The 23,768-nt window shown below is 40.0% G+C and overlaps 1 protein-coding gene across 2 annotated transcripts in view; it reads right to left on the reverse strand.

Annotated features, from left to right (window-relative positions):
- Positions 1–23,768, reverse strand: part of LOC134355599 (DNA-binding protein RFX7-like) — a 104,684-nt gene that overhangs the window by 43,997 nt on the left and 36,919 nt on the right. For both annotated transcript variants that reach the window (XM_063065712.1, XM_063065713.1), the window contains exons 2-4: positions 10,919–10,952; positions 5,013–5,095; positions 2,721–2,843 (exon numbers count right to left, since the gene is read on the reverse strand). In XM_063065712.1, coding sequence (XP_062921782.1) covers positions 2,721–2,843; positions 5,013–5,095; positions 10,919–10,952 — 240 coding nt within the window. The remainder of the gene's footprint in view (positions 1–2,720; positions 2,844–5,012; positions 5,096–10,918; positions 10,953–23,768) is intronic.

Below are 23,768 nucleotides of genomic sequence, written 5' to 3' on the forward strand. Positions count from 1 at the left end.
AATCCCCTGAAATAAAGTCAACTGAAAGTGAATTAAGAAAGGTATTGCCAGGAACTGATACCAGAAGAAACATGCTGCTCACAGGAATCGCAAAAATGATGAAAACAGTGGTCCAACCACAATAGCTTTTGTAGGCAGCATATCTGAGAAAGATTCTGATACGTTAATTGGGCATTTACTTGCAAAATGTGGCTTGGTTTGAAGCAGGAAGAGAATTCAAGGAGCTTCAGGAAAATTGCAAGTATTCAGCTTTTGTGAGAAGATGACCCAGAATCTATTCTGCATGCATTAAGATTATTGCATGAACTTCAAGTGGGAGACGAAAAGCTGTTTGTAAAAGTAGATGCAAAGACAAAAACATGAAGAATTCTGCAGATGCTGGAAATTCAAGCAACACACATCAAAGTTGCTGGTGAACGCAGCAGGCCAGGCAGCATCTCCAGGAAGAGGTACAGTCAACGTTTCAGGCCGAGACCCTTTGTCAGGACGAAGAGTTACAGCTACAAGTTTCACCTGCCAAGCATAGTGACCTTCCTTGTCAGGAAAGATGTTATCCCACAAGAGTAAGAAATCCTCTGCAGCGATTAAATCTTTAGGCCTGAATGGGATAATTTAAAATTTACTATGTTTTGGATGTCTTATTAGTATAATACATATATAGTGGATGTATATAAATTGAGGTGCATTCTACAATGCCTTGAACAAATATTCAGCCCCCAACACTTGGTTCACATAAATGAGTATTACATCCAGAGATTTTTGATCAATTTCACTGATAATTTTTATTTTTGAATCAGCAGTTCAAAAGTATTCACCGCTCTTTGCTCAGCACTTCTTGCAGCTATTATAGACAGTAGTCTTTTAATGATTGAGAGAGATTTGCTTATTCCTCTTTGCAAAATTGCTTGAGCTGTGCTAGTTTAATTGGGGAGTGGCAATGGACAGCAATCTTGAGGTCTTGCCAAAGATGCGCAATTGATCGTGTTAAGGTCAGGACTCTGACTGGACAACTCAAGGACATCAATTTTCTTAATTTGAAACCACTTCATGGTTGCTCTGGCAGCATGTTCTGGGTCGTTGTCCTGCTGAAAGACTAAATTCATCCCCAGTTTAAGATCTCTGGCAGAGGCGAGCAGATTTTTACCCAGGATCTCCGTGTTTATAGCAGCATTCATTTTCCCATCAGCTCTGACCAGATTTCCAGTCTCTGCTGATGAAAAGCATCCCCATTGCATTACACTTCCACTTTAGTCCCATCCGACCACAAGATCTTCTTCCACAACTTTACAGTCTCTTCTAAGTGACACTTTACAAAGTCTTTACCGGTAAGGAGATGCTTTTTATTTTGTCACCACTTCTCCATAGATACTCTTTTTGTTCAGGGCCTTAGAGATTGTGGAGCCTTGAACTGCAGCTCCAGTTGCAGCCACTGACTTCTGCAGCTCAATCAGGGTGACTGTTGGCATCACAGTAGCCTTTCTTATAATATCCATTCTTCTCCAGCAATTGAGTTCAGAGGAACGGCCTGACCTAGGCAGTGTGGCTGTGGTTTCAAATTTTTTTCCACTTTTTCACAGTAGACTGCACTGAGCGCCAAGATAGTTCAGAGTCATTGAGATGGCCTTATACCCTTCCCCAGATTTGTGCTTCTCTATTATCCCTTCCCTGACTTACTTTGAATGCTCTTTTGTCTTCATTTTGATTTGGTCTGTTGAACATCTACCATGCCATTGGACCTTACAGAGAAAGGGGATATTTATTCTTATGAATTCATTGAGATCAGGTAATCCTCCAATTTTGTACAAATTGTGAGAGTTGGTATGGTAATACTGTCTATTTCACCCAAGGAAAGTTAATGTAGTAATTAAAGGAATTTCAGCCTCACAATTTTGGTTTTTAATTTTTAGTTAATTGCTGACAGATCTTGGAATTTTTCTTTTGAGTTGACACGATGCCCAATGTTTCGTAGATTAGCTCAGAAAATCGTTCTTCAATGTATTGTAAATTCAGAAAATGAGATCGTAAAATGTGAAAATATTTGTGGGAGCTGAAAGGCACTGTATATTGAGTTAGAGTTCATGGCGAAGAAGGGAGAGTGTTATGTATTTAATATATCAGTAATATTTGAGTAATATTGTAAATATATTGTTTGATAAGCATTCTTTGCTTAACTAATTTACTATGGTTATATGTTCTAAGTCTATGAATGACACACACTATTATGCTGCCATGTCGTATGCATGCACCTCGCTTTAAGTAAAAAAAAAAATCAGTTGGACACACATCTCCTTTCAATTGGTTTTATGTTTTTGAGTGACAAAATGTAACAGTTCCTACCAGCTGAATTTCTACTTTCATAACCATGATTAGATTAACAAATAAATTATATTTGCCAAAAAGGAAGAAACAGGAATATAGGTTGTTACGGTTCTGATCAATTATGTTAAAGAATATAATGTCAGAGAGAAATAAAGGTTGAAGAAGAAGGTGGAAGTTCAAATTGGCACAGGTTAATTTCAAAATATTCAACTTACCTCAATTTAGTTATTTTTTTCTACAAACAAGATCTATTTAAAAATTTGGAACATTTATATAGAGCTAAAATGGCACATACTGCAAATAAAAAAATTAAATCATTTAAAAATTAAAACTCAGGCTTCAATTATGCTTGTAGCTATACAATTTTCATGGTTATTTAGGGTTTCTAATGCAATACCTACTTGTATTCATCATAAACTTCTTGCTTGGGCAGTGAAGTATCTGGGTGGTCCTCCAAGTGATTTCGGATCCAGTTACATGCATGCATTTGTTGGGTGCGACTGGATGACAAAGAGCTCGGATTGCTGCAAACAATGAGAAATATTAACCGGTCACATGAAAATTAAACAAGCTATACAGTGGAGGTTTTCTTGTTTTAATGGATTATTACACAAAGGATTACTAGTAAATTTATCATTTTGTAATTTGTGATGTTAACTAATGAATAAATTAATTAGGCAATTTTCCATTATATAATTTCAATCATTTCTGACAATAAAGGTTATGTTAATAGTTCAAACATTTTAATTTCTTTTTCCTCGCTCCAAATAAAAATTGGGTAATTTTTTTTTAAAAGTTACCTATTGTAAATATATATAATGCTCCATAAAGCCAGTATATTGTTAAGCAGCTAGTTAAATTGCTGGAAATACATGAAAACGCAACAAAAAAAAAGATTTTTGAACTCTAACAAGAATGAGAGGAAAATTATACTGAATGTTTCCAGCTGCAATGAAAACTTTGAAAACTGATAGAATAAATCTGGTGTACCTACAGTAAAGCTTGCTTCATATCTGTGTAAAAATGTGCAATTAGCTTTCCTGCTACATATGTAACTGTCCAGCTCAGAGAAATAGACTAATTGACCAAATTAAATTTATTTGGAACCTCATACAGTCTTTCTTCAGCTAACATAATGTATCCCTCATTCATACTCCTTCAAATGTATTTGGCTTCCTCTTCAAATGCAGCATTATTTGCCTCAGTGACACCTAGATGTGACAAGTTTCACATTCTAAGCTGCATTAAATAATAGTTCCTGAGTTCTCTTGTAGATTAATTGTGATGGTCGTTTATTTATTACCTCTAGCTCCATAGTATTCTTGTTCCTGTAGTAAAACGCCTCCTATCAAACTCTCTCAAATCCACTTTTAATGGGATGTGTTGTATTATGGAAAATATATAACAAATCCCACTTAAATTGCGTTACTGATGATTATTTTAGACTAACAACTTACACATTTCAATTCTAGCTACCACCTGGAGCCAAGCCAGATCTATAGGAGGACAGCAAACTGTAAGTATCTTGCCATTTAAAATAATCAAGCTAACAGGCTTCCAAACTGCCACTTACAGCTCCATTATTTGTAAAAGGAAGCCAGCAATGAACTGCTTATGATAAAATTGCTCAACAGGCTAACTGATAGAAAGTTGACATGGCGATGAGGTGTAGAATAAAACAGGAGGATGTGCCTCTTCAGTCTGCCCATTACTCCTCATGCATATTGTCACCTGGGCAAACAACACAAGTGGAGAATGAACATTTTCTTCCATCATTTTGGTCTCCAGAACTGTCTGGCACCACAAAGAGGAAGCCACTCTAAAATTTTCAATACTATTTTCAAGCAAACTCTCAGATCATGAAGGCTTCCCATCTAATATAATTTCCCTTTCTTCCTGCTGCAACAGGAATAAGGTTAGAAACTTAGAGTGAATTTTCTATTAATTAATGACACCAAGGGTGCTTCAACCTGTGGTATCGTGCTGAATTCCCCTTTGTCCGAGAAACTGGCTCAGTGTACAACACTTCAAAAATGTTCACAGATAGACTGCAAAGTTAACATATAGCATGAAACTCCATAAACAAGCTTCTTTCATAATGAGCAGAGCAGTAAAAGGTTAAGTCATTCGCTTGTAGATCCAGCAAAATAACTTGATAAATATAGACTGCTAAAATTAAGCTTCTAAGGTACTATTCCAACATGCCTCGGACCATGTGACATTTAGTTGTCAAACAAAACAAAGTGATTAAATGATGTACTACTTTTGACTGGTATTTCAAAAGTTCATGCTGTGATGCTTATAACAAAATCATCTATGTTTCTTCGTGTTTAATTAACTTGATAGCATTTGTTGCTGCTGATTTTTTCCACAATTAGTTACTATTTATAAACATGTAGTTCTTTGAAAAGCTAAATAAAGAGCAATAGAATATCCATGTTGGCTTTACCTTTTGTTCCCATGTGACATTTACTTGTCAAACAAAACAAAATCATTAAATGGTGTACTACTTTTGACTGGTACTTCAAAACTTTATGCTGTCATGTTTATAACAAAATCATGTATTTCTCTTCAAGTTTAATTAACTTGATACATTTGTTGCTGCTCATCTTTACACAATTAATTACTATTATAAACATGCAGTTCCTTGAAAATGTAAATAAAGAGCAACAGAATATCTATGTTGGCTTTACCTTTTGTTTCCATTGCTGGGACCAGAAGGCAACTGAAGGTAGAGGTAGAGTTTTTCTAGATCTGTAAACTTCATCACTTCTTGCTAAAAGCAAAAATAAAGATTGGTTGTACATACAAATATCCTTTAGAAAGTTAGCAGCAGAGACAAGTGAAGTACAAATCTTTCACTTCCAATCTAAGTGTTACATTAAACTGGTGTCAATCACAGCTTCATTGGAAAACACCAAGCCAAAAATGAACAATGTGATATTGTGGCATCTCCCTCTCTGAAAACAGTGCATCCCAAATCACTACTCAGAATATAATTCCACCCCCTCTCCTACCCAGACTCCTCATTTCCCGGTTTCTATTACCAAACATCATAAATATGTGTATTCTGGTTACCAACTCTCCTTGTCAATGGAAATTGCTCCTCTTTATCAAATCTGTCGACTTTGTTATTGAGGTGTTTCAAAATTATATTATCCCCTCACCCTAGCACATGAATTTCTTTGCTCTAAAAGGAAACAACCGGGGGCAATATCTTCAGCTCAATGCTGATAAAATTTTGTCCGTACCATTTCCAAACACAACATTTCTAAAATACAGTGCCTAGAGCTAAACAAAATGTTCAATGTAAAGTCTAACCTCTAATTTACAAAGCTTTAAGTACAAAATCAAGAATATTTCATTAATTTATAAAGCTAAGAATTCTGTATTTTATCATTGTTAATTCTACATTCAGAACCCTTAGAATTCACTCAAATTCATCTCTGCTGTTAGCAGATCCTGCTCATCAAATGTTCCTGTACTGAAGTTTAAATTATATGATTAAATTCCAGTATTACATTTGTCAAAGACCAGAGTCATGTAATTTGTAAAGCATCTGGGAGATGCACATATCCCAGTTGGAGATCATGGGTTTGATGAGTCAGTGTCAACAAATACAAATTGCAAGGAAAATGACAAAAACAGGGATGGACTTGTTTTTGGAAAAACAAATAGTATAGACAAGGCTAAAAAATGTGAAAAGAACTTAAAAGGAAAACAATAAAAAGTTTTTAAGTATTGTTGGTCTTTTAGGTAACAGTTCTGCACTCCATCACCATTAAATCTAGGACAAATAAATAAGAAACTAAAACTTAAGCCATAAACTTTATCGCTGCTATCACATCTGAGAGATAGGCTCCAGACACTTGCAACCTGATACCCACCCTACCCACTCTTCAACATTCATACTTACACTGGGAACTCACGGCACAAATGAAATTCAGTGAACACTGAAGCCTTCAAATATAACAATACCAGCAGCTTAAGTATAGTATACTGTAGAATTCAACCGCAAGGAATGGAGTGTAAAATTCAACAGCAGAATAATAGGAAGAAAAAGAAAATAAATAAGGTAGAATAAATAAGAGCAAGACAAAAACAGAGAAAGTAACCTTTGATCAAAAAAGATGAGCAAAGTTACTTGTACAAGATGCCAATTACATTATTTTCCACAATACGATGCTATTGCAGAAAATGTGCTTTTGAACTCTACGTTACAACCAAAAGTACAGATGATGAACTTCTATAAGGCTACCACTTCGAAATATCTTCTCCATGATTAACGTGCATTTCATTCAGTTTAACAAATTAATCTCTACCATGGGTAATCTGCTTAAAATGTCCACTTACACTGAAATAGCTGCCTATTCTTATTTTATTTACCCAAGTCTATGGTTGAATGAATTTTGAAACAGTGTTTAAAAAATGAAACATATCTAATCACAAAACAAAGAGGAGAAAAAAACTGGAATTTATATAATGCATTTCATAATCTCCAGATGTCGAAAAGCCATCTACAATAAATGAAATCATTCTTAAAAATGTGAGGTCACTGCTGTAGTTTATGAAACACAGCAGCCAATCTGCATGTAGCTGATACCATTAAAAGCAGTATGGTAATAACCAGATAATCACTTTTAATTGGCTAGCTTATTAAATAAGGTCACCTATCATTTTTGTAAATACCAAGGAATACAAGCCCAAACGCCTAAACCATTTGTTCTCCCTTGGTAGGACACCCTCTCACTTCAGGAGAACAGGTGAGTCTCCTTCATAATACCATTTTTTTTAGGTTAGGGGACTAAAATTGTACATAGTATTCAAGATGAAGCCTTATTAACACCCTGTATAATTTTTTTTAAATATTCCTATTTTTAGTTTTCATTCCATCAAAGGCTAAAATGCCACATGCTTTCTTTGTTGGACCCGCCTGCTAGCTTTTTCTGACTCATGAATTCAAAACAATTAGATCCTTTGTACTTCACTCCCTTGCATTCTAAATCTAATTACATAATAATCTGTTTTTTGATTTCTGTTACCGAAGTGCATGACCTCACACTACATTAACCTCCATGTGCCCACTCACTCAATCTGTATCGAGTTGCAGAATCATAGCAGCACCCTTACTGCAACATCCTTTTGCTTATTTTTGTATTTATCTGCAAATTTGAAAACTTTAATAAACTGGGAGGAATATGATGTAATGTAAATAGTAAACAACTTCTTGTTGATTCCTGCCATCATTACCACCTTCCAGTCTATGAAAAGGACCCATTTATTCCAACTGTTTTCTCTGAGACAGCCACTTTTCAATCCATTCCAACACTCCCTCTGATATGCACCAGATACCCAGAGGTCCAACTCAATTGTTCCTGAAAGTTGTAACACAGATACACAACACTCACATAGTGAAGGTGTCATGTGGTATGCTTGCCTTCATGGGTCAGGGCACAGAATATAAGAGTTGGAACATCATGTTGCAACTGTACAAAACACTGGCTTGACAGTTTTTGGATTATTGCATGCGGTTCTGGTTGCCACATTAGTAGGAAGGATCCAATCGCACTGGAGAAGGTAAAGAGGAGATTCACCAGGATATTGCCTCGACTAGAGAACTTCAGTAATGGGAGGAAATTCCATAAACTAGGCTTCCCTGGAGCGAAGGAGGTGACCCACTTGATGTGTAAAAGATTATGAGGCACAGAAAGAATAGACAAGTCAAAATCTTTTTTCCCCATATTAAGGGAATCATAACAAGTGGGCATAGGTTTAAGGAGCGAGAAATGAATTTCAAAGGAAATCTGAGGGGCAAGTTCTTTTACTGAGACAGTGATTGGTATTTGAAATGTGCTGCCAGAAGGTGAGGTGGAATGAACTACTGTTACTATGTTTAAGATGCAGCGATACAAATACCTAAACAGACAAGGATGTGCTGAGCTAAAGGGCATGTTTCTGTGATGCATGACTATAAATCAAAACCAACTGGGGTGAGCAAACCACAAGAGTCACAATTACCACCTTTTTTCAATATACACACCCATAATGCTAACCCCAGCAAAACCTACTCATCCCACCTTTGCATAACCTCTACATCTGAACATAAGCCTTCAAGCCTTGGTTCACAACAAAATATCAAGGCAGCAATGCAGTTGGTTTGACAATTTTTTAAAAAAATCACTTGCTGATTTAAATAACATTGGTGTTCAATGAAATCAGCTGGCAACTCTATCCACAATCTACCAACATGTGGGTAGGGCAGATGCTAAAAAAGATTATGCTATTTGCATGAGTGAGTAATCAGATTCCCTTAAGGGAACAGTAGTAATTTCCATTGTCAGACATAGTTAAGGAAGGGTGAAGTTGATATCAAGTAGAAACCTTAATAAAGTGACTTCAGCAAAGCCAATGGCCCATTATTGTAATACAATTTCTCTCTCAATTCATTTGCCTTGATCATAATCTCTAGTAATTATGTAAAACGTAGATAAGTATTACTTACAAGGAAAGATTAGATAGGTTGAGTTTAATTCTCTCTGGAACACAGGAAGCTGAGGAGAGATCTTATAGAGATTCATAAATTTTCAGGGGCAGAATAGTCAAATCCACAAATCAGTCTGCTGTGGCTAAATCTGTGGCATTTAGGACCAGTGACCCAGAACTCTACAAGTACAGGTAAGACCTACAGAAGGCTATCTTACGAGTGAAAAAACAATTAAAATGAGTTAGATGGAATAGGATGCATGTCAGTTCTGGCGGGGCTTGCAGGACATTATTTCTTACAAGGCAAAACCTAACATTATAAATGACTATGATGCCTCACTCCCCGGTGAGCTGAACACCTTTTATGTACACTTTGGAAGGGAGAATCAACTGATACCTGTACAAATACTTGCAGCACCTGGCAACCCTGTGATCTGTTATAGAGGGAAACGTCAGACCATCTTTCAAGATGTGAACCCTTGAAAGGCATCAGGACTTGATGGTGTACCTTGCAAGGCACTGAAAACCTGTGCCAATCAACTGTCTGGAGTGTTCAAGTACACCTTCTATCTCTCACTGAAGTCAGAGATTCCCATCTACTTCAAAGGGACATCAATCGTACCACTTTCCAAGAAGAACAGGGTGAGCAGCCTCAATGACTATTACCCAGTAGCACTCACATCTAATGAGATGAAGTACTTTAAGAGGTTGGCCATGGCTAGAATAAACTCCTTCTTGAGCAAGATCTTGTGTCTATCACCAATAGGTCTACAGTGGATGCAATCTCAATGGCTCTCCACTCTGCCTTAAACCACCTGAACAACAGCTAATGTTCATTAACTACAGCTCAACACCATCATCCTCTCTTATTAGTAAAAAGTTTCAAAACCTGGGCCTTTCTGTACCTCTCTCTGCAAGGCTAGAGTCAATGTGGATTGGAAATAACATTTCCTCACTGACAATCAACACTAGCACACATCAAGGATGCATGCTTTGTCAAATTTCTACAGATGTACCACGAAGAGAATTCTGACTGGTTGCACCAATGCCTGGTATGGAGGGGCCACTGCACAAGTTCAGAAAAGGCTGCAGAGGATTGTAAACTCAGCCAGCTCCATCATGAGCATAGCCTTCCCAGCACTGAGGACATCCTCAAGGTAGTATCCATCATGAAGGACCCTCACCGTTCAGGACATGTCCTCTTCTCAATGAGAAGTTACAGGAGCCTGAAGACACACTCAACATTTTAGAAACAGCCTTTTCCACTCCACCATCAGATTTCTGAATGATTTATGAACCAATGAACACCACCTTAACATTTTCCTCTCTTTTTGCACTATTTCTTTATTTTATATATTCTTATTGCAATTTATGGTAACATATGTATTGCACTGTACTGCTGCTGCATAACAACAAATTTTATGACAAATGTCAGTGATAATAAATCTGATTCTGATTCAGAGAGAAAGCACGAGAACAAAAAAGTCTAAAAGACATAAGATGTACAACTTTTCATGTGTTTTCTAGTTACAAATATTAGGCTCAACCTGAAGAAATGTGTTTTGTATGTATTGTTTATTAGAGGTTATTTTTGAATATATTGCATTGCTTGCATTGCAACATTTTTAAAATGAAAGGATGAGAAATGAAGATGGGCAGATTGAACATACACTTAGCATTTTCTTGTCATATAAATTGTATCTTAAATAAAGACCCTAATCTAATCTCAACATTAAACTGAATTACATTGCATAGTTGGGGTTATCATCCTTCTATTAAGATTGCAAATCTAATTGCACGCTAATTGTAGAGAAGATTCATATCAGAGTTAATAATCCCACTTCAATACTAGAAAAAGACCAAAGATTTCTCAATATTCTGATCCATTTTCTATCCTGAATATGTATACACATATGTATATATACAAGTGCACTTGAAAACAGTTACTTGTATTTGAATTATTTGAGATTATTTCAAAAGTAAAGAGGCACAACACCAATGTCTTTTTTACATATGAACAGAGAAAAATCTTGCATCAAAGCCATGCAACCAAATAATGCTATGCATGAAAAGTCAGCATAGACAGCAACTGTAAAAAACTTCACAATGCACTCACCAAAATGCAGTCCACTTTTGATTGTACAGTTTTGCTGTGGAGAAAGAAAATTAATACTATATTTAAAAATAAATAAGATCACTTGTAATATTTCTACACAGACATTTTGCTTAGAGATTTTTACGACATTTTATCAGTTTATAATATAGAAACAACTTTGGATTTAGATACATAACTGTTTAGAGATTTCTGAAGACCATGCAAAATATGCAAATTGAGTAAATGTAAGAAAGGAATTACACCTACAACTTAAAAGACATACATTTAAAAAAAAATGTTTATCCTAGAGTACAGTCAAGGTTTATTTGTTAAAGTTATTTAAAAGGAGCGATCAATAGATTTCAGCATACTAAAGGATATGGGAGTAGTTCAGAAAAATTATTCTGAGGTAGTAGATCAACCATAAAATTTATGAATGGCAAAATAGACTGGTGGGACGAGATGGCCTACACCTGCTACTATTTCTTATCTTTGTATGTAAAGCTAACCTTGGCAAATGGTTAAAACAAATTGTTGCAACATACATCAAAGCTGCTGGTGAACGCAGCAGGCCAAGCAGCATCTATAGGAAGAGGCGCAGTCGACGTTTCAGGCCGAGACCCTTCGTTAGGACCTGACGAAGGGTCTCGGCCTGAAACGTCAACTGCGCCTCTTCCTATAGATGCTGCTTGGCCTGCTGCGTTCACCAGCAACTTTGATGTATGTTGCTTGAATTTCCAGCATCTGCAGAATTCCTGTTGTTTGCGTTTAAAAACAAATTGTTGACAGGTTTGATGATATCAGGATTGCTTCTTAGTGAACATAACTGCAATTGAACTATCATTGATATAATCATCAAATCTACCAACAACAATGGTGGTGCTGTAATCAGGTGAACTGACCTCTGTTCTGCAATGACCAAACATTAGCTTTTGGATTCATCCTCAATTCTCTGGACCATAGCCTCTAAACTGAAGCTTGGGCCATTGTTTTTCACCATGCAGAGCACACCTGCTTCTACCTCGAGGCCAACATTGACAACAGGAACTACCTGGGAAAACGTATTATTTCAGCATGCTCATCCCACCAACCTGACTACTTCCTACTGTGACTCCATCCTTTCTCATCTGGCCCAATCCCTTTCTATATATTTTCTTGACACTGTTGTTGCCAATCACCATTTCAATTAGCTGCCAGTTTCCAGGTCCCAACCAGCTCATATTCACCATGGACATATTATACCTCCATACATCCATCCCACAAGAGGAAGGTCTGAAGACCTTCCACATATTCCTTGAACAGAGGCACATCCACTTTGCTTCCATTAACACATTCATTTATTTACCTGCTGAACTCATCCTCACATTCAACATTATGTTCAACTCTTCTCGTTTACTCTAGATCAAAGTGCGGCAATTGACATCAACATGGGCCCAAGGTACATCTGTCTTTTTGTGGGGCATGAAACAGTCCTATTTGGCTACTCCTTTAACCTTTTTTCTCTCCTGGTATGCTGACAACTGCACTGGTTTCCTTCCTGCACCCACAAAGAACTCAAAAATGTTAACACTTTTTGCGGCCATTTCCATCCAGCCTTCAGCTCTGTATGATCCATTCTGAATCTTCCCTTCCCAGTTTCCCCATCTGTCATATTTGCTCTGATTATAAGATGCTTCTAAGACCTCTTCCTGGTTCCTATAAGAAATCCAGGTATGACCTACAGAAGGCCATCATGAAAACGAAAAAGGCAAATTGCATTTGAAATTAGACACAATTGGATATACAACAGCTATGGCACAGTTGGCATGCCATTACTTCCAATAGGCAAAACTTAACCTTCCCGTTAAGATGTCACTATTGAATAGGCACGACAGCTTCCTGGAAGTCAAAAGGCTTAGAAGTCCATCTAAAAAAAAATCACTAAAAAACCTTTTCTGAGGTAAACTGTGTTAAATAATTGCCCCAAATAGTGAAAAGGATGAATCAATGCAGCTGGAGATACTGATGCCCGTACAGCTGTCCTGGAAGCAAGGATGGATCACTCTGGGCACTATAAGGAGAAGTCAGGGACCGGGCAAAGGAGATTTGATTTCAATGCTCATGCAACTGGCTCAGGTGCGAGGTTGGATTGCTCTGGGCTCCGAGCTGATTTGAAGAGATTGAGAGCAGCTTGGGGTAGGGCAACAAAAATCTGGGTCCGGAGCCTTTCGCAGCAGCAGTGCCTGGGTCCTAGTGTGAGGTACATTGCGTTGTTTAGACAATTTAAATGCCAGCCCAGACTGGAGGCAAGAGCAAATTCCGCTCGTTCTCTGTGATCTTCACCCCCTCTCTCCAGGAGCAGAGTGTTCCACTGTTCTGTCATTGAGTTAATTTAAATGTCATCGCAGAGAGACTGAAAAGACCGTGTATCAGTCGGGATGAGAGCTGATTTGGCTTGTTCTCCACGATGGTCATCTCCATGGCACTGAGGCTATGAAAACTGCCCCTGCTGCTGCGCTGTGCTGCTAATATGATGAACTGGTAAGCGAGACTTTGGGCCTACTCAGGGCTGCTCTTGGGTTCAGATATGAGGATTCATTTTTAGTTAGGAATGCTGTTGTTCACTTCAATTGTTTGCATGACTTGCACCTTTTCTTCCTCTTACACATTGAATGTTGGTCTTCTTCTTTAAATTGAGTTCTTTTCAGTTTTCTTGCACTGTGGCTACCTGTGAGCAAGCAAATCTCAAATTTGTACAGTTTATACATTCTTTGATAATAAATGTACTTGAATCTTGAATATTGGATATTATAAATGAAGGTGACGGTTCATTCCCTGAAAAGCTCATGACTTTTTTTTAAAATGCAGTTTGAAAGGGAGAATAACACTGTACCTATACAACCATAAGACAAAGAAGCAGAAAAAGGCCACTCAGTCCATCAAGTCTACTCCACCATTCCATCATAGCTGATTTACTATCCATCTCAACCCTATTCTCCTGCCATCTCCACTGAACTTTTGACAACATGACTAACCAAGAACCTTTCAAGTTTCGCTTTATACTCAATGATTAGGCCTCCACAGCCATCCATGGCAATAAATGCCAAAGATTCACCACCCTCTGGCTAAAGAAATTCTTCCTCATCTCCGTTCTAAATGGATGTCCCTCTATTCTGAGGTTGTGCTCCCTGGACCCAGACTCGCCACATCTACTCTGTCCAGGTCCTTCAATATTCAATATGTTTCAATGAGATCCTCTTTCTTCTAAACTCCAGTGAGTACAGACCCAGAGCCATCAAGCACCCTTCATAAATTAACCCTTTTATTCCAGAATCGTTCTTGTGAAACGGCCCTGGACCCACTCCAATGCCAGCATATCTTTTCTTAAATAAGGGACCCAAAATTGCTCATAATACTCCAAATACGGTCTGACCAATGCCTTATAATGTCTAAGCATCACATGCTTTCTCTTATATTCTAGCTCTCTCGAAATGAATGCTAACATTGCATTTGCCTTCTACCACCAATTCAACCTGCAAGTTAACCTTTAGGGAATTCTGCATAACTCTCAAGTCTCTTTGCACCTCTGATTAGAAAGCATTTTGTTTAAAAAAATAGTTCACACTTTTATTCCTTGCACCATACACTTCCCTACACTGTTATCCATCTGTCACTGCTTTGCCTATTTTCCCAATGTGGACAAGTCCTTCTGCAGATTCTCTATCTGATCCCTCCACCTATCTTTGTATTGTCTACAAACTTGGCCACAAAGCCATCAATTCCATCATCAAAATCAGTGACATTTAACATGAAAGTAGTCCCAATAACAACCGCTGTGCAACACCACAAGTCACAGGCAGCCAACCAGAATAAGCCCTCTTTATTCCTAGTCTTTGCCTCCTGCCAGTCAGACAATCTCTATCCATGCTGGTATCTTTCCTGTTATACCACGGGTTCATGGGTTCTTATCAGCCTTATGTGTGACACCTTGTCAAAGGGCTTCAGAAAATCTAAGACAATATCCACTGACACTCCTTTATCTATGCTGCTTGTTATTTTCTCAAAGAATTCCAACAGATTTCTCTGGCAAGATTTTCCCTGAAAGAAACAATGTTGACTTTGGCTTACTTTATTATGTGCCCCCAAGTACCCTGAAACATCATCTTTAATACTGGACTACAACATCTTCCCAACCATTGAAGTCAGGCTAACTGGTCTATCCCAAGATGGTGCCCGTGAACCCTGGAAACGTTCTGTGGACAATGTACAACACTTCTAAATATACCTCTTTTGGATTACTCTCACTGTAATCTGCAGAATGTAATTTCCTTTTAAGTAATGTACTTTCAAACTGACTTAATAAACTACAAATTTCGCTACCTTCTGAAGAGCTCAGCAGACTTAAGTCTCAAGCAATCAAATATCGCACAGTTAAATGGCCAAAGGTTCATCACCATTGCTAGAAGCAAGGTGGGGTGAGGGACTCCAAGGCAGGCTGATAGCAAGAGGCAGGAGGTTCCCTCTATCAAGCATCTTTTTAGCAAATGTTCAGTTGCTGTAGAACAAAATTGAGGACTTGAGGGTAAGATTGTTGTATTGAAGGGAAACAAAAGATTATTATGTTCTATGTTCAAATGAGACACAACTAACTCCCAAAAAGCCAGATATGGCGATCAGACCGGAAGGCTTCTCGATGCACAGGATGGACCAAACTGTTGATTCGCAAAAGACAAAAGGTAGAGATGTGCGTTTCATATAAACACTCAATGGTGCTCCAATCTTGAACACCTAATGATCAACCGTCATACAGTCTACTTACCCAAGGAGCTCTCATTCATGATTCTCACTGGAGCTTACATACTACTGACTATAACCAGGCATTTGAGATACTGCATGATGCTGTCACCAAACAAGAAACAGTTCAATCTAATGCATTTCAAATCACAGAGACTTCAACTAGGCGTATTTAAAGAAATCCCTTCCCAATTACAGGTGTCCCCTGCTTTTCAAACATTCACTTTACGAAACCTCACTGTTACGAAAGACCTACATTAGTACCCTGTTTTCGCTTTCAGAAGGTGTTTTCACTGTTACGAAAAAAAATTCAGCCGCTCTCCCCAGATTCGGAACGGCATTGCTTAAACACGTGCCTGTGAGCAGCCGTTTGCAAGATGAGTTCTAAGGTATCAGAAAAGCCTAAAAGAGCTCGTAAGGGTGTTATACTTAGCGTAAAACTAAACATAATTAAGCATTTTGATCGTGGTGAATGAAGTAAGGACTAAGTGAGTTTGGCTTGTGGAAGCTGACGAAGAAGATGTTGAAGAGGTTTTGGCATCCCATGACCAAGAACTGATAGATGAAAGGGTACGTCGGTTTAGGGGATATTTGTAGAATGGTTTCAGTCCTTATTAAAGAACTGTGTGATAGAAAAATGCGCCAGGCTCAGCAGTCAAGGAAGCCTTCCACATCAGCCACAGCAGACGACGAACCGCGACCTTCCACATCGAGGCGGGCAGTCATAGGAGAAGATGAGCTGCCTGCTCTAATGGAAACAGACGACGAGATGTCACCCCAGTGTCCCACCACCCCAACACCCAGGCCGCGGACAGATACTGCACCGATTCGCAGGGAATGCAGCAGTAGCCGGGAGGCACACAGCACATCTTTAAGAAAAAAGCCGAAATCAACATGCTAATTAATTAGGTGCCGCCCCACACGTAAATGTCGGCCCAGATCAAAGGCAATGCAATCGGCAATCGGCACTGATCTGGGCCGACAATTACGTGCCGGGCAGCACCTAATTAATTAGCATGTTTATTTCGGCCTTTTTCTTAAAGATGTGCTGTTTGCCTCCCGACTACCGCCGGACCCCTGTGTGCCTCGCGGCAATGTATCGGTTGGTGGCCCGGAGGGTGGGGACCACTGTACCACCCAAACTCCGACTCAGCCTAACACACCATCATCAGTGTGCTCTGCACTGTCCCAATTCGAGTAAGTGATACTACACTGTACATACATTATTCCTACTTTATATAGACTGTGTATTTTTACATGTTATTTGGTATGATTTGGCAGCTTCATAGCTTTAAGGTTACTGGAGAGAGTGTTTTTGCCAACAGCGCTTGCGTGAGACTTTCTGCCGACAGCACTTGCGTGAGATTTTTGCTTCGGCAAACAGTGCAGTAATGATTGTGGAAAGGTATTTTTACTTTATATAGGCTGTGTATTTATCATATCATTCCTGCTTTTACTATATCTTACTGTTATTTTAGGTTTTATGTGTTAGAAACCATAGAAAAACTACAGCACAGAAACAGGCCTTTTGGCCCTTCTTGGCTGTGCCAAACCCTTTTCTGCCTAGTCCCACTGACCTGCAGACGGACCATATCTCTCCATACTCCTCCCATCCATGTATATGTCCAATTTATTCTCAAATGTTAAAAAAGAACCTGCATTTTATTTGGCATGATTTGGTAGGTTATTTTTGGGTCTGCGAATGCTCACAAAATTTTCTCATATAAATAAATGGCAATTGCTTCTTTGCTTTACGACATTTCGGCTTACGAACCGTTTCATAGGAATGCTCTACCTTCGGATGGCAGGGGAAACCTGTACTATCTGCATATAACCTGTAGCACCAAAGGTCCCATCACACCAAAAACTGGTCTACTAAGATAAGGAATGCTTACCGTTCCATGCTCAGACCGCATTTCGGGAAATCTGATTACTTGGCTGTCCTTCTCCTACCTACGTACAGACAGAGGCTAAAGAGTAAGGCTCCAGAGATTAAAACAACAAAGGGTTGGTTGCCAGAGGCAGAGGAAAGGCTATACAGGATTGCTTCGAGTCGGTGGACTGGGCTAGGTTGAAGGAGTCATCTGTGGATATGAATGAATGTCATGGACTTCATAAAAATAGTTGCAGACGAGTGTATCCCCACTAAATCATCCAGAGTGTTCCCCAACCAGAAGCCCTGGATGAACAATGAGACATACAATCTGCAAGGACGAGATCAGAAGCATTTAAGTCTGGCTACCAATAAATTTACATGAGGTCCAGGCACAATCTCCGGAATGCCATCTCGTGGGTAAAATGGCAATTCTGGACTAAACTTAAATAAACGAAGGATGCTCAACAGTTCTTATAAAAGTGATAGCATTCAAGACTTAGTGACAACAGAGCTTCACTTCCAGGTGAGCTCAAAAGCCTTCTATGCTTGCTTTGACCATTAAAAACACGGAGGAACCAACACAAATTTCCACAGCTCCCAAACTGAGATATCAATCTCTGAGGCTGACACGCAATCATCCTACAGGAGGGTAAACACATGAAAAGCATTCAGCCCAGATGGGGTAGCTACCAAATACTAAAGACCTGTGTTGATCAAATGGCTGGAGAGCTTACTGAGATTTTTAATCTCTGCTTCAGCAGTCTGAGGTACCTACCTGTTTAAATAATTGTACCTGTGCATGGTATGGTAACCTGCTTCAATAGCTATCATCCAGTAGCACTTACATCCACAGTAATGAAGTGTTTCGAGAGGTTGGTGATGAAACATATCAACTCCTGCCTGACAAGTAAATTGAATTTGCTCCAATTTGTCTAGCGGTGCAACAGATCCACAGCAGATGCCATCTCATTGACTCTTCACCCAACTCTGGAACATCTGGATAGCAAAGAGGCATACATCAGGATGCTCTTTATTGAATACAGCTTGGCATTAAATACCATCATCCCCTCAAAACTAATCAAAAAGCTTCAAGACCGTGGCGTAGATACTTCCTTGCGCAACTGAATCCTCGATTTCCTTACTTGACCCTAGTCAGTTCAGATTGACACCACCACCTCCACAATCTCCATCAGCACAGGTGCACCACAAGGCTGTGTGCTCAGCCTTCAATCTACTCGCATTACACATGACTGTGTGGCCAAGCACAGCTCCAATGCCATTTTCAAGTTTGCTGGTAATAGGCTGAATCAAAGGTAGTAACAAATCAGCATATATGAAAGAGGTTGAAAATCTGGCTGACTGCCACCACAACAACCTCTTATTCAATGCCAGCAAGACAAAGGAGCTGATTATTGAACTCAAGAGGAGGAAACCAGAGATCCTTGAACCAGTCTTCATCGAAGGATCAGAGGTGAAGAGGGTTAGCGACTTTAAATTCCTCAAAGTTATCATTTCAAAGGACCTTTCCCGGGCCCAGCACACAAGTATAAATGGAAAGAAAGTATGTCAGTGCCTCTACTTCCTTAGGAGTTTGTGAAGATTTGGCATGACATCTGAAACTTAAGACAAATTTTTATAGATGTGCGGTCGGAGAGTATATTGATAGGCTGCCCCACAGCTTGGTATGGAAACACCAATGCCCTTGAACAGAAAATCCTACAGAAAGTAGTGGATATTGATCAGATTTAAGGGAATAGGGGATTCTCAGATTCCTGTAAACAATGGATTCAGTACTGACTATGTCTGTGACTGCAGTGTGTTTGAATAATGTCTCATAGCTGCTTTCTTTGGAGCAAGATAATTAAAGTTTGCCCAGATCCACATAAGATGTCTCTGGGCTTTTCACATCTTTTGATTTTGACAAAAAGCAGTACCTGATGAAAATTAGACAGAATATTCCTTTAATTAAAGCACAAATCTGATGGATGTTCCTACCTTTGTAATTAAGTTGTGGCTCCAGCAAACCAGGTAGGACATTCTCTTCTTTAATTAAGGTGGCTGGAGTGTCTAACAAATTGATTGTACTTTTGTATCAATAATCCATTGACTTGACCGGAATGGTTATCAAACTGATTGTTCTTTTGTATCGGTGGCCTTATAACTTCTGACAATTCTGACATCGGGCAGTGAACTTGTAGAACCGCCGGGGAGATGAGAAAGGGTCTCTCCCTGATGTCGGGTCCAAGTTCACTCACCGGCTGAGCTCGAAGAAATAAACGGGTGAAAAGATAAGTAATGATCTTTTTGTGCTGTCGTTATTTGATCCAGCAAAGTTACGTTTACATTTGGTGCCGTGACTCGGATCCCAAAATAGGGAACGTCTCTCTGGGCTGCGTAAGTGACAGCGAGCTTGAATCGAACACAATTTGAGTGGCAGGCACCCCGAGGTAGTTTACCTCGTGTCCGACCAAGCATTTTTGCCTCTCGTCCACTGGGACTGGTACCTTGACGGGATCGGATGACCTGTTTGGATACAGAATTTAAGGTAAGCAGTTGTCTCTTTTACATTGCTGACAGGATATGGCCGGTTGAAATTTGATGAATTGGAAAGGGGGTTGCGCATGTCTCAAGAGATGGCCGGTTGAAATTGTAAGTAATACGAGACTGGTAGCCCGGTAAAATTCTCACCTTAGCAGCAGAAATATGGGAAGTTGAAATTTAATGAGACAAGTTCAGGATAAAGGAGGAAAGGCCTCCAGAGTACGTGAGAGTTGGTTTTTTTTGCGAGTATTAGCGGAAAACAGGCTAGCAGCTTTTGTGAGAATTAAAGGCTGCGGGTGACATTGGGTATGCTGTATTGTTCCTAAGGAAAGAGTCGGGACTGAGGACCCCGGTCAGGAGAGGCGGCCACCGCTACCTGACGGATTTGACCATATCAGCTGCCTTCTGATAATATGGCTGGTTGAAATTGATTAAGAGGGAGGCAGGCTGGCTAAATTTCTCACCCAGTGACTTGTGCCTAGGCCCTTGGGTCGTGTATTTTGTGTCTATAAGCTGTTTGTCTCATTGGTTTGTCTGTGTTTTGTATATTTGTGATTTTGGCTACTTGCTTTACTTTGTACAGCACTTTGGTCAACGTGGGTTGTTTTTAAATGTGCTATATACTTGACTTGACTTGATAAATAAGACAACTGATAAGGGCAATAATGGCACAGGCCCTTGATACAGCTATGTGTGAACGAATACCGGATAAGAAAAGGACCTCGGGATGTTAAGTGCAGCACTAACAAAGAAACTAGGGAAACAGTGTGGCCACCAGGGGAAACAAGCAGTAAATTTAATTTGGGAAAAGAATTGCAGTAAAAAGTGGAAATTATTGATTAAAGAATGGAAAGGTAGAACCTATACTAAATGGAATGGTACCTTACTGGCCAGCTGGAGGAATAATGCATGTGATAAAGAGATAGAGGTATGTACGGCAGAGGGGACTCCCAAGAGTTGGGAGACACTGCAGGCGGAGTGGAGTGCTAATGAGTAGAAGGGAGAAAAAAAGAGAGAACGAGAAACAAAGAAAACAGGCAAAAGCAGATATGGACAGACAGGAAGGTTTAAAATCGGCAGTGCCATATGCAAAGATCTAGATCCCGAACCCATATCTGGCATACTGACCCTGTTTAAGGACAGTGACCACGATGAGGATTGGGCACCCACCTCATCCCCCACCTTACCAGAGGCCAAGTGCACCCAGTGCTTCCGAACCCCAATCCTCCCGGTACTCAAATACGGTAGCCGCCCGGGTAAAACAGCAGTGGCAGGGAAGAGAAGGCTCTCTATACCCTGAGAATCAGAAAGGGAAAAGGATTATTCTGAGACGGAGAGAAGAATCCAATAAAACCCCAGAGTTAAGGGCTCCACAGAGACAATTGCCTACCCAAATGCTGCCCAGTCCACGAGCAGCCGAGGAGGGACAGCCCTCAGTAACTCTTGTATGCACCCTGGAAGCCTCAAAAGATGGTAACGATCATGAATCAGGCTCCCAATGGAAAAGAAAAAACAGCACAGTTTGCTTGGTATGTCCGCAGTACTATACAAATGTATAGTACTGCGACCCCGCAAGATTTATTTAGTCTTTGCTGCATGATTCTCTCATCTGATGAGGGGTGGAAATGGAAGGCAGAATTAAGACAGCAAACTTATCAGGAGTTACCAGTGGGAATCCATAATGAGAATGAACAGACAGACCGGATTATTCAAGCCTTGGAAAAGGCTCTCCAACAACCTGTAAATATCACTAAAGTACTTGAATGCAAACCTAAGCCTGGGAAATTGGGACCAGGCTATTGGGAGCGATTTATGGCCTGCAACGGCACTTTCGCAGGAAACCAAGACTTTAATAATGGGAATCTGTTCCCCCAGTTTAATCCCCTACTGCTCAAGTGTTTACCAACTAAATTAGCCAACAGGATTAAAACTAATAATATGGATTGGCCTGACAATGACCGAAATCAAATGCGATGAGCTTTGACATATTACTGGGACCCAGCTTTCGAATCCCGATCAACCCCGAAGGGAACTAACATTAAAGGTGAATATGTTCAGCAGGAAGAAGGATGTTTCCTACCGTGAGTACCACCCCTCAGGAAGAGCCCAATATAATATTGCAAGATGCTGCAATTCTAATTCCGTTTATAATGGTATAAGAAAAGGGACCGGCTGTCAGACGCTACAATCACTCTGGGTTCGAAGGCACAGAACGTATGTATTCACGTACCCAGCCACTGCAGGTGAAATTCCAAGGGGACCCAGTGTGAGGTTTAATTTACAGTCACCACCAGTCTGGGGTGTAATCTAGCAGAGTGAGATTTGCTCTGTCCATTGGAAATCGAGATTCTATGCATGGACAAGGGTATCACCCTGGGACTAGCGAACAACCAACCCTCCAGTGGTGGGCACTTAATTTGGACTCCGCTACATTTGAACCCCCTCTGCCAGAGGCAGACCCTCATGTGACTCTGTGCTATGATCCTACAGGGTGCTCCACTGAGGAAAACCAGTATTATGCACCCCGAGGGACAGAAGTTCCCAGTCACGGTGATTGGAAAGGTTAAAGGAAGAGGGGGCAGTGCATTAATTTTTAATATTTACTAATTTTTACCATTTTTAATATTTAATATTTGTAATCCAGGGAGCGGGAAGTGCAGAATCAAATATCGCTGTGATGATTGTACGTTCTAGTATCAATTGTTTGGCGACAATAAAGTATAAAGTATTACTGGCTGAAGTTCCAGATTTCCTTTGGCGACAGACAGGACTGGTGGTTCCCCATACCACCGTCAGGCTTTGCCCTGGGTTCAAGCCAAAGAGCCTGAGTTCCTTGCCTACACCCTGACGAAACAAACCTCCAGCACCGAGGGGGACTGGTGGGACTTGGCCGTGGGCCAACTCCGATACTGGAGGGAGTCAAAGGTAAAGACAGGACATCTGGTAAGACACTCTTTTAATACTGACCGAACCCAAGACGTTGTACCCCATCTCTGGGCAATTTCAGGCCATGAAGTCGGTCACACCAACTGCAAACCCCCCCCCCCCCCACCATGAAAGAAGGACAGACTCTCCCATCCCTTCTGCAATACCCCCTCAAGCCTGGGGCAACGTTTTATGAGGATGGAAGCTCTTTTGTGGATCCAGCAGGAAAACGATGTTCTGGCTATGCGGTAAGTGACGACAGTGAAGTAATTGAGCAAGTCTCCTTTGCAGCAGCAGCTGTCTCCACCCAGAATGCTGAGCTACTTGCTCTGACTCATTCCTGAATCTTAGCAACAGACTAGTCTAACAGCATCACACATAAAAGTTGCTGGTGAACACAGCAGGCCAGGCAGCATCTCTAGGAAGAGGTGCAGTCGACGTTTCAGGCCGAGACCCTTCGTCAGGACTAACTGAAGGAAGAGTGAGTAAGGGATTTGAAAGTTGGAGCGGGAGGGGGAGATCCAAAATGATAGGAGAAGACAGGAGGGGGAGGGATGGAGCCAAGAGCTGGACAGCATACTCAGTTCTGATTTTGAAGAATCCACTACAGAACCAATTCTTTGTAGAAGACCTTAAAAAACAATACCAAGTCATAAATGAAGATGACTTTGAAGAGGGAGTCCACAACTATTTGGAACAAAATAAAAAGGGCCTGAACGAGGGCTTCATTGGAGGAGGCAAAAATACAAGCGTAAG

Source organism: Mobula hypostoma, chromosome 13 (genome assembly GCF_963921235.1).
Source record: "Mobula hypostoma chromosome 13, sMobHyp1.1, whole genome shotgun sequence".
Lineage (NCBI taxonomy): Eukaryota > Metazoa > Chordata > Chondrichthyes > Myliobatiformes > Myliobatidae > Mobula > Mobula hypostoma.